Below are 12259 nucleotides of genomic sequence, written 5' to 3'. Positions count from 1 at the left end.
ATTTCCTTTATCTCTTTTACGATTTATTTCCTCTGTCTCTTTTACGATTTTGCATGAAATACAAATTCTATTAGTACATATTTTCGTCATAACAAGTTAAAGAGATTGAGCTTACCAATCTTCTATCGCTTTATAATTTGACAAAGAAAAATATTTCAGCGCGTTTAAATTCTGCATGAAGAATATTCTTATCTGAGTTCATAATAGAATGTGTGTAGTCCATATTACGTTTTGGATGGAACTTCTAAACTGTTTCTGTTTCATGAATTGGCCAGGAAAGAAATTACTTGTCAGTCATTATTGAATTAGATTCTTTGGAGCTTGTCAAAGGATTGAATATCTAGCTTATGCTGACTCGACTATCTTTCCATACTTGGATACAATATGATCTAAACCTTTTCAAGTGCTTTTATTCAGAAGTGAGTTTCATGATTAGTGAATCATGCAGAGTATGCACATCGAAAGTTGGGTTTGGAGACCCCTATTCTCGATCTATATTATTGGTGATGAGACCTTGCATTCAAATGGGATAGATTTACACTGGTCAAACTACACTGGGAGGAGGGTTTGAAGTTGCAGACCTTAGACCATTTCGAATTGTCCCGTTATTCTACTATAGAGAACCAAACATAGGAAGAAACACCATTGAAGAAAGAGAACATTGAATAACATGTGAAGACACAAGACAAGGTTGGACCAGAGGAAATTTTAACCCACACGAAATTATCGTCATTGCGTGGTGGCTAGTTTTAGTGTGCATCCCTTGGCTGCATACCAAATGTTTGAATGGTGGGACAAGCCACGATTTAAAATGTTAGATTTATCAAGGTAACGTTCGCTCATGATCCATATTTGGCAAAATTGACTAGGAGATGATTCACAATGTAGAGGTACGTATGAAAATTGATGTTAGACTGCGAGTATTGTTAGTATAGAGGCTATAGACTCAGTAATGCTAAATATGAAGGTGCAGTGTATGTCAATTAATTCGAGATTGATGCTTAATTAGAATTGGAGTGGCCCAGCTGTTCTTTTCCTTGTGGGATTTGTTGATGCACAAAATCGAAGGTCTTGGAACAACGTAAATCCGACCGTGAATTTGCAAGTAATGTAAATAACACAAGATGTATCGTGGTTCACCCCAAGGTTTGGGCTACGTCCACACTAATATTGTATTTCTGAGGGGGAGAAAGAGAGCATCTGTAATGAATCTGAGAAGCTCTGAGAGTGAGAGCTTGAGGGGGTGAGGATCCTTAGGAATTGGCCTCCCCTTATTGTGAGGGTGATGGGTCCTTTTATAGAATAAGGACTCATCACTTATTACATATTTGTCCCTTCCTTTATCACATAATTACATTTAAGTCCCCCGAGTATTTGTATGAGATCTAAATACGGAGGCCCTAAATATGGTATAAACAGTAGTCCCCCAAGTCTTCATTCAAGAGAGTCTTTTGGCTGGAGACTTGAAATTCAGTCCATGTGTGGGCCAAAGTAACTAGATGGCGTCTGGCACTGATACTTGACATGAGGTGGTGCCTAATCTAAAATGAAGCTCAACTAGAAGTAGCACATGTTGCGAGGCTGCTCGGCTTGTGGCTTATGTTGCCTTGGTTAGCTCGGCTTGTGGCGTTTGAAGGTGAGGGAGTCCCTTTTATAGAATAAGGGCTCGTTCCTCAATACATAAATGATGGGCTAGAGTTGATGCTTGCGGCGATGCGGTTGCTCAGTAGGCGATGATGCTCTCTATTGATGGTGAGGGACTCCCTTTTATAGAATAAGGGCTCGCTCCTCAATACATAAAGATAGGCTAGAGTTTGATGCTCTCTAATAGTGGTGAGGGAGTCCCTTTTATAGAATAAGGGCTCGCTCCTCAATACATGAATGATGGGCTAAAGTCCCCCAAGTATTTTTCATGAGGCCCAGTTGAGGCCCAATATATGGTACATAATGTAGTCCCCCAAGTTTTCGGTCAATAGAGTTTGTTGGCTGGAGACTTCAAATTAAATCCATGTATGAGCTGAAGTGGTGGTTGTTCGAAGGCGGTATTTGTATACCCTGCACTGAAGCTTTGTAGATGAAGCTTTGCAAGTGAAGCTTTAAAGCTAGAGCTCTGTAAATGAAGCTTCGAAGCTGGAGCTTTTGTAAATGAAGCTTTTGAAGCTAGAACTCTGTAAATGAAGCTTTTGAAGCTGATTGACATGAGTGATGCTCATGAATGTTTATGTTGATTGACATGAGTGATGCTCATGGATGTTGTCATGAGTGATGCTCATGAATGTTAACATGGGTGATGCTCATGAATGTTGACATGAATGATGGTCATGAATGTTTATGTATGATTGTCATGAGTGATGCTCATGAATGTTTATGTATGAATGACATGAGTAATGCTCATGTATAATTTGGAGTACTGGGCGTACTTTTGATCACTTGGTTGGTGGCATGAAGGAGAGTATGGGTTGTACATTTCATCACATGGTTGGTGGCATAAATGGCTAGTTGCCAAATGATATTAAAGTACGGTTTGTACATTTCATCACCTAGTTGGTGGTAATAGCGGCAGGTTGCCGAATAATTTTAGAGTACTGGGTGTACTTTTGATCACCTGGTTGGTGGTAATAGCGGCAGGTTGTCGAATAATTTTGGAGTACTGGGCGTACTTTTAATCACCCGGTTGGTGCTATTTCGGGCTTATGGGCCTTCGCCCTCCACAACATGCCAGCCCATTTGTTTTGGGCTTTGCCATTTATTTATTTTTTATTATTACCCTCTGATGGGGTTTATACAGATGTCTCCGGAAAAATAAGAAATTACATCATACAAAAACAATAAAAGCAAATCACATCATTCTTTGCTTTTGCTTTCTCTTTTCTTTTTTTGCTTTGCTTTTGTTTTGTTTCCTCTTTTGCTTTTGTTTCTCATGTGCTCTCCTCGCTCCTCCTCTGATTTTTCTGTCGTCAGGAATTTCCCTCTTTTCAAGGCTCACTGTCAACCAGACTAGATTTTGCCTCCACATGGTGGGTAAGAAAGTGCATGACCCATGTGCTCTCCTCGCTCATTCTCTGATTTTTCTGTTTTGCTTTCTCCATTTACTGCACCTTTTTCTGTCTTTATACAGTTTTCAAAAGCAGCTGGATGATTAAAGAAAGCCATATCTAACCTGTTTGTTGAAACCGAGGACGATGACGGAGAGGAAGCAGGTGGTGGTTGCCATGGCAGCTTTGCTGCTACTCTTCAACCAGACTGGACTACACACACTCATCTTCACTGAACCTTCCTGCATTGCAGATTCGCTCAAAGAGCTCTCCACCAACCGCATACTCCATCACAATACCAAGATGGTATAAACAAACTTTATACTGGGTTTGCTGCTCTGGTTGGAGTAAACGTGATGTTCAAGCTTTGCTCTTGATCGTCAATGTTCAAACAGAACTCTCTGTACAACGTCTCCTCCCTATACACATCTGCGATGGCTGAAGCATTGAAATTGTGGAGGAGGGTAAAGCCACTGGCTTTGATAGAAAAAAGTGCTTAGGAGTGGTTGAAGTCGGGATACGAAGCCTGGTGTAAAGAACTTGATTGGCGGAGGAGAAGGACGACAAAGGGGCGTCTTTGGTAGTGAACATGGATCGGGTCGACCCGTCTTTCAATCCCCGGGTGAAGAGGAGGGCTGCGAGAATTCCTTCGGCACCCGACCCTGAAACGACGTCGAAGAAGTCGGAGATGGCAGCTTTAGGATCACCGAACTTGTGGCGGAGAGAGGACTCGAGGTGCGCGAGAGCGTTGGCGGCGAGGATACCATCTGTGGCTCCGACGGCGTCAATGGAGAGCATTCGAACCTTTCCGGTGAATTGTTTGCTAGAATGCGTGTGGTGGAGAGGAGTCGATAGACTGGCGGAGTTGGGGTCGGAGAAAAAGAGCTAAACAAAAATGGGATTCCCCACTTCAGGCAACTTCTTGGGCCCAAAAATCAGAGCCGCCACACCGGCTATAACCACAAGCTCCGGCATCCCCAGACCAAACAGAGCGTTACACGTCATACTCTTCTGGGCTCTCTCGGTTCTCGTTTTACTTCTGCTCAGAACCAAAGCACTGCCATTGACAGTGGTTTTGCTGAAGGACAAAACGGTGGTGCCATTGCTGGACAAGAAGGTGGATTGGGATGATTGGAAAGGGAGAAAACGTGGGGATCTTGGAGTGGACAGAGTAAAAGATGATATCTCCATGAATTAGATTTTTGTTTATCTGATTTTTGGCTTCTGGGTTTTTGAAGGTTTTGCAGATTCACGACGGAGGTGAAAAATTGAGAGAGAACTGACATAACTTTTTGTGTCGATTCCCATAGACGGCGCCAAATGTTGATGCACAAAACCGGAGGTCTTGGAATAACGTAAATCCGACCGTGAATATGCAAGTAATGTAAATAACACAAGATGTATTGTGGTTCGCCCTAAGGTTTGGGCTACGTCCACACTGATATGGTATTTCTGAGGGGGAGAAAGAGAGCCTCTGTAATGAATCTGAGAGGTTCTGAGAGTGAGAGCTTGAGTGGGTAAGGAGCCTTAGGAATTGGCCTCCCCTTATTGTGAGGGTGAGGGGTCCTTTTATAGAATAAGGACTCCTCACTTATTACATATTTTCCCCTTCCTTTATCACATAATTACATTTAAGTCCCCCGAGTATTTGTATGAGATCTAAATACGGAGGCCCTAAATATGGTATAAACAGGATTCAAAGCTCCTATGTGAATACACATGGAAGATAAGCCTTCATGCCTCATTTGAACACCATCACATTTGATAGTTGAATTGCTCTTATATGGACGAGTATGCATGATTCTCATGAAAGGACAAAACTTTTGCTTGACCAAGTTGAGTCTAAAAAAAAAAAAAAAATTGTTGAGAACATTCGCATGGTCAAGACATGGGCTACGGAGAAGATCGAAAAGCCACTTATATGGCTAAGTGAAGATGGTGTCATGTGTGCATCTCAACAAAGCTTCAATATTATTGCTGGAGGAGACAAAAATTGATATCTTCAATTTAGCTAACATATTATTCACCAGCTTGTGGTCTCCACAACATGAATTTCTGTAGTGAATTTATTATTCTCTATATGGCTATGACAGTGAGAAAAGTACGGAATTGGTAACTCGTGCAAGGCTAGATATGAATTGTGGAGCAATATGAATAATCAAGCGCTAAGGGAACCAACTGCTTGCACAAAAAGCTTCTAAGCAAATAGATTGCAGGGTAAATTCACTCTGACAGTAAGGAAGTTGCCTGCTGGATAAGATTTTCTATCCTATATATGCTCATTGGTAAGACTTCCACTAATTTGAAATACAATTACTTTGGGGGCATGTTAGTCATACACAAATGTATGGTCGAATTCCAAACCTTATGATCGGTGATCATTTGACTGAGTGTCGAAGACCCAAGACCAAATTATGGTTGAAACCCAAAAATGAGGTTTGAAAATCCAAAACCCATGGTCAAATACCTTATGATCGTAGCCAAAGGCTAAACATTCACCTATGATCGTAGCCGAAGGCTAAACATTGACCGTATGATCGTAGCCGAAGGCTAAACTATGACCGTATGAACGTAGCCGAAGGCTAAATATTGACCGTATGATCGTAGCCGAAGGCTAAACATTCACCTATGATCATGGCCGAATGCTGAATTATGATCGTAGCCAAATGTTAAATTATGATTGTGAGATTGTAACAGAAGGCTAAGTTATGACCAATTGATCGTGGCCGAACGATAATATGACCATGTGATCGTAACCAAAGGCTAAACTATGATCGTAAACACAAGCTAAACTATGATTGTAGCCGAAGGCTAAACTCATGATGATATCTCAAGTCAAGTGAATTTTTGCAAGAAAACGTTTTTCCTCTACAAACCCTAAATGATATATGTTTGCAGAGAAAAAAGGGGGCAATGTGGGAGCCAAAAATTACTCCTCCACTAAACAAGCCACTAGCATGCTAAACATGAGGAGTGGGGCTAAAATAAAGGAGCATAATCAGATACTTCATGGAATGTGGAATGTGGAACATGGAGAAATAGAAGGAAAGTGGGACTTGGAGCCCAAGACTTAAATGCCTATAAAAGGCTAATAATCCCACCAGAAAAGGGGAGAGAAAAGGGAGGTAGGAGATCGTTCTATAGTTTATAAGCATTCTAAACAAATACTGACTTGGGCGTCGAAGTGTTTTCTTGCAGGTCCCCTCGCTCTCATTGTTGACAAGCGAAGATGATGTCCAAGGCTTCTCAACGTGTTCAAAATTACTTATTGGTGGAAAATTGGAGTACCCGAAATTTTCTGCTCCAACAAGTACTTTATTTAAAGTGAGAGTAAATTTATTTAATATGGTAATATATTTATACTAAAAGAGAATCTTTATTCAAATGACGTAAACATACTTTTTCTATAAAAAAAACTCACGAAATGAACTAAAATAAAATGCACCAAATAAAATTACATAAACACACCAAATAATAAAAAACTCACTAAAATAAAACACACCAAATAAAATTACATAAACACACCAAATAATAAAAACCTCACTAAAATAAAACACACCAAATAATAAAAACCTCACTAAAATATAACACACCAAATAAAATTACATAAACACACCAAATAATAAAAGCCTCACTAAATGAACTAAAATAAACACACCAAATAAAATTACATAAACATACCAAATAATAAAAAACACACTAAATGAACTTAATTATCTTCAGCTTGTTTCAATGCCCACTGGTACTCTATCAAGTCATTTTGTCGGGCATTGTGCATGTCTGGCCTTTGAAATGCTGTATATCGTTGAATGACCCTTTCATTGTAACGTCCATCCCTTTCTAATGGCTCATGTTGCACGGGCTCATCGGTGGTGTCATGAGCACAATATATACATGTTCTTGAATTGTTCATCGTGTCTGACTCATATTCATCAACAACTTCATAATCGTACTCATCTTCCACAATCATGTTGTGAAGAATGATGCACATCATCATGATGGATCGAAGCGACTCTACATTAAACAATCTAGCAGCACCCCTAATGATCGCCCAACGAGCTTGGAGGATACTGAAACAACGCTCCACATCCTTTCTGCACCCCTCTTGATAGCTTGCAAAGTGTTTTTCCTTTGCATTTCGCAGACGTGGCATTGTTTTGACAAATGTTGACCACCTTGGGTAAATGCCGTCAGCTAGGTAGTATGGCCCGTTGTACATACATCCGTTGACCTCATACATGACTTTTGGTGTCTTTCCTTGTAGGACATCGTTGAACACTGGGGATTGGGCAAGGATGTTGAGGTCATTTTGAGCTTCCGGAACCTCGAAAAAGGCGTGCTAAATCCATGTATCAAAAGATGCCACCGCCTCCAAAATGATACTTTTTGCTCATTTTCTGTTTCCATAAGTGTCTTGCCATGCACTTGGACAGTTTTTCCACGTCCAATGCATACAATCAACCCATGAAAACCTCGCATCTCGGCTTTCTTCAGAAGTCTTTCCAAGTCCATGTGAGTAGGTTGCCGGAGGTACTCTGCGGTGTAGATAGATTCGATTGCTCCACAAAACCTCATCAGGGACTGAAGAATGGTTGATTTCCCCATCCTCGCTATCTCATCCACTTGGTTTGCAGATGCTTTATACGTAAGCATCCGCAGCTCAACAGTAATTTTTTGCTCGGGAAGGAGACCCATAGCACCAAAAGCATCATTCTTTTGCACAAAGTAAGAATCATGGTTGCAAACAACAATCATGATTTTGTTGAACAAATGTCGTTCCATTCTAAAACGACGTCTGAAGTACGTATCAGGAAATGCATTGTTATGGACAAAATAATCGTCCAACAGCTCCACACTTCGTCGTTGCCTGTTTCTATCAAGGTTTCCGGAATGGGTGGGTCTACATATCTGAGCCACAGCTTAGATGACTCGACAGGAATGTGAGTCTCTGGCCATTCTTGCTTCGTCATCTCTCATTCTCCGCTCCTCATCATCTTCCTTCTCATTTTGGGCTATATGGAGATTCAACATTCCTTCAGATTGGTTAAACAATTCTTCCTCTTCTTGATCGATTTCCCACATCATGCTTGAAGAAGAAGACATTGTAAGTAGAAACTATGAATAATGATACGGATTTTGATTTGGTGAAGAAGGAAGCATAAACTATGAATAATGATAGAGATATTGAGAAAATTGGTGTGAGATTTAAAAGGATGGATGATGGATTATATGGAGGATTATGAAATGATTAGGTTGTAGATAGTGCCATGTGGCATGCCGTCGTTAAAAATCTAATCGAAATCTATCCTAAAAGATTCTGAAAAGATAACGACACGTGGCACGCTGACATTGGATAAAAATCTTATCGAAATCCATCACCAATAGTTATCTTTTCGGATAATGACACGTGGCGCAACGAGAACGATTTAAAATCTGATCGAAATCTGTCTTGAAAGATTTTGAAAAGATAACGACACGTGGCACAATGACATTGGATAAAAATCTTATTGAAATCTATGATCAATAATAGTCGTTTTGGGTAAATGACATGTGGCGCAACGAGAACGATTTATAATATCTTATCCGAAATTACAAATAAATTTATTTACTATTATTTTGTAAAAAAAAAAAAAAATTAATACTATTTTATTGCCTATTGCCAGGGCTATTCAAGTGCAACAGTGGAGATGCAAAAGGCAGTTACTGTTCATTAAGGGCAGTTATTGTTCACAGGGTGGATTGAATAGTGGATTGCTTGGGGGGAGGGCTCCTATGGTGGAGTTGCTCTAATGTGGTTCGTTGTAAGCCTCTGATTCAGAAAATTGCTAATTGAACAGTTAGGATTAATTTAATTCTAAAAAAATATAAAAAATCATAAAAATTTAAAAAAATTATTGGAAAATTCTAAAAACTTACAAAGTTTGCACTTTAAAAATCTTACAAAGTTCAACACACTTACAAATTAAATAATTAAAATTACTCAAAAATCTATGACGATAATAATATGTGATGATAAGTTGAAGAAAACATTAAAAAGGTAAAAAAAATACATATTTGTGAATAGTACTTGGCCATGCCCTTACTCGTTCCAAACGGATAGAGTTGCACAAAGGTAATGACTGTTTAGAGTAAATGTGAGGGCAATTTCATTGTTCTTGCCCTCCAATTGCCATTGTCCTCCATCAATGGGTGGAGATGCTAGCTTTTACCACCATCGTCACCGCTATTGTTGCTACTAGCCTTACTACCATGTCTATTTTTATCAATATATATACATGATTATATTTTTAAGTACAACAATGGGCAACCTAATTTGATATCAAATTCCCCATCCATGAGATTCGAACGTAAGATCTCTTATTTACAAGTGAAGAAGAATATTACCAGACCGTATTATTGAATGGCTATACATGACTATATTACTTTATACTGCTTTTTATAATCACAACATTTTAAATATATATATTTTATCAAATGCTCAGTTACTTTATTTTATAGTTAATTTTTCTTAAAGCATAGCATAAGCTTTTTCTTTTTAAATCACATCAATCTTAAATTAGCTCTTAAAGCAATGTTTCTTTGCAACATCATCATAGGGTAGTGCGGTCTTTTTCTTGTGGTACTTATATAATAGTTCTATGTTTAACAAGGTTTAAGTCCCCACGACTATCATATTTCATGTTGGTTGGGTGTGCCTCCTTTGTGGATGAAGAACTGTATTATATCCGTGATAAGTTTATAAAACTGAAATTGTGTTGTTTCTTTCAATGTGTGTGGCTATTTGATTTGTGCACTAATAATAAAATTTATAATGAGAACTATCCCCACAGTAATTTTTTATTTTATTTTATTTTATTTTATTTCAAATATAGAAAGTTTGGGTGTACATTTGAGTTTTGAAGTGCTAATAACAATTCCTTTTATTGTATTTAATAGAGTTATTGGGCTTAAGTGATGATTTGGATTTTGAAGTGCCAATAACAATTTCTTCAGTCACCAACGTTAGTGATGGCGTTACCAGTGATGAAGTTATTGGTTTTAAGTGAAGATGTAAACAAACCGGAATATGGTTTTCATCAATCGTCATCTTTGAGCTCTGAATTCCTAAATTGGCATCTTTTAGCCTAACTTGCATGGCTAAAAATATTCTATTTAAGGATATTCAAAGCTCCATAAATAACTCGGGAGTTAAAACTCCCTTCAAAAAGCCAAGTAATAATTTGGAATATTTTAATTAATTAATAAAAGTATAAGTTTGTAATTATAAGAAACGGATTAGGATTAAGTTAATCGGCTAGAAAGTTTAGAAATATTTATAGGAAAATGACTAAGATTTAATGGGGTAGAGTCAGATAAAAATAGATAATTATCTGTAGTATCTCCGTGTCCATATTTTTAGCCTGCATTTTAGAGATTACCACCCATTCACATCTCTTAATAGGAATCCTCTTAATAATCTTATGCTTCGCAAACAAGTCACTGGTTCTTACCATTATAAATACTAGTTACCTTATTCACAACAAGGCATACCAAAATTCAGATAGCTTGCCACATTCTCTTGAAGATTGCTTAACAATATTCTAGGGTTTGCCATCACTTTCCTTCCCTCTAGGGTTTTCCATATTCTCTCCAAGATTGCTTAACAATATTCTAGGGTTTTACATTAGTTTTCCATCAGTTTTCCATCTAGCAGGGTTTACCATCACTTTCCTTCTCTCTAGGGTTTGCCATTAATTTCCCTTCCCCCTCTGGGTTTGCCATTGATATCACAAGTACTATAACAATTAATGGCTAAGAGTCCTGATAATAGGATCACAAACAAAGATGCTGAGAATGGGAAAAAGGAGGGCAAAAGTCGAAGAAGGGTTGAAATAAAGAAAGTTGAAGACAAGAACAAGCGTCACGTGACCTTCTCCAAGCGCAAAAGGGGTCTCTTCAACAAAACAGCAGAGCTCAGCGTTTTGACCGGTGCTGAGACGGCAGCAATCGTTGTGTCAAACAGTGGCAAGGTGTTCTGCTTCGGAAGTCCCTCCCCTGACGCTGTTATCGAACGCTACGTTGGTCACAATGCCTCATTATCTGCAGGTCAACCAGATAATTATCATCCTCAAATAAACAACACTCATCGTTCTACTAATTCTTTCAATGTTAATATGAGTAGTAGTAAGAAGCAAATACAAGATTATGAGAAAGCTTCGAGACTCTTGAAGGAAGAGAAAATATTGAAGGGTGGGAAGAAAAGTAATAGTAACAACAATGGAGGAGATGAAGGAGATTGTTCTTATGGGTGGTGGGAGAGACCGATTGGAATGATGAGTAGTTTGGAGGAGTTAGAAGAGTACAGGGAAGCCTTGTACAAGTTGAAGCACAATGTGGAGGTTCGAACCAATCAGCTGATTCGGGAAACTACTCCTTCCGATCACTTCTCTTCTCTTTTGTCTATGGATGATACATGGAGTCCTCCAAAATTAAGCCAGGGTCAAGGGTGCATAGGGTGCATGGGACGTGAATTTTATTATTTCTTGTGATACCAATGTTAAGAAGTGCTTGTGTCAGAATGTACTTCTCTATTAGTCATGGCTTTTGGTGGAGGGTTTTAGTTGATTAGGGATCATGACCGAACAGGTTACACACACATACATTAATCAAAAGTTTCATCAAATGTACTCATAGTTGTTTTGTTCATTTATCTTGAATTTTTATGTTAAATAAATGTAGGTGTTTAGTTTCTCAATCTTTTATGAATACTTAATGATCTCACTTTTAGGGCTAGCCTTGAGGGTGCACAGGTATGTGTGAGTTTCATCTATTAGTTTTTATGACAAGTTTCATCATGTTCTATTAGGTTTTAGTTGATTAGGGTTTATGATGAGTTTCATCATTCTTTATAAATATCATATCATGCGTTGTTAAAATCATATCATTTATCATGCGTAAAAAATCATGTGGTAATGCATACTTTGACACATCAAATTGTACAACAATGTGATTTAAAAAATGTGGTCTACCTAATATTTTTCTTAAATTAAGTGACCAATTTTTTCTTCATGGACAATTCTACAAGAGGAAGCTTATTCTTACCTACAACCCATGTACACGTACAACTGATCTATTGCATACTACATTTAGTACTGGGGCCCTTTTCTTGCATATTAACTAACATTACATTCTTTACCAAGTTATTTGCATATGGTTAATTATTGATTATATAAATTTAAGTTTAA

The 12259-nt window shown here is 38.3% G+C and overlaps 1 protein-coding gene across 1 annotated transcript; it reads left to right on the top strand.

Annotated features, from left to right (window-relative positions):
• The first annotated feature begins 10584 nt into the window (after positions 1-10584).
• LOC126583089 (agamous-like MADS-box protein AGL29) lies at positions 10585-11795 on the top strand. Its single transcript, XM_050247386.1, has one exon. It carries the CDS (start codon positions 10823-10825, stop codon positions 11561-11563), a length of 741 nt encoding a protein of 246 aa, XP_050103343.1. The 5' UTR covers positions 10585-10822; the 3' UTR covers positions 11564-11795.
• The last annotated feature ends 464 nt before the right edge of the window (positions 11796-12259 follow it).

Source organism: Malus sylvestris, chromosome 9, assembly GCF_916048215.2.
Source record: "Malus sylvestris chromosome 9, drMalSylv7.2, whole genome shotgun sequence".
Classification (NCBI taxonomy): Eukaryota; Viridiplantae; Streptophyta; class Magnoliopsida; order Rosales; family Rosaceae; genus Malus; species Malus sylvestris.
Note: the sequence above shows the minus strand (reverse complement) of the source record. Positions and strands in the feature narration are given on the sequence as shown.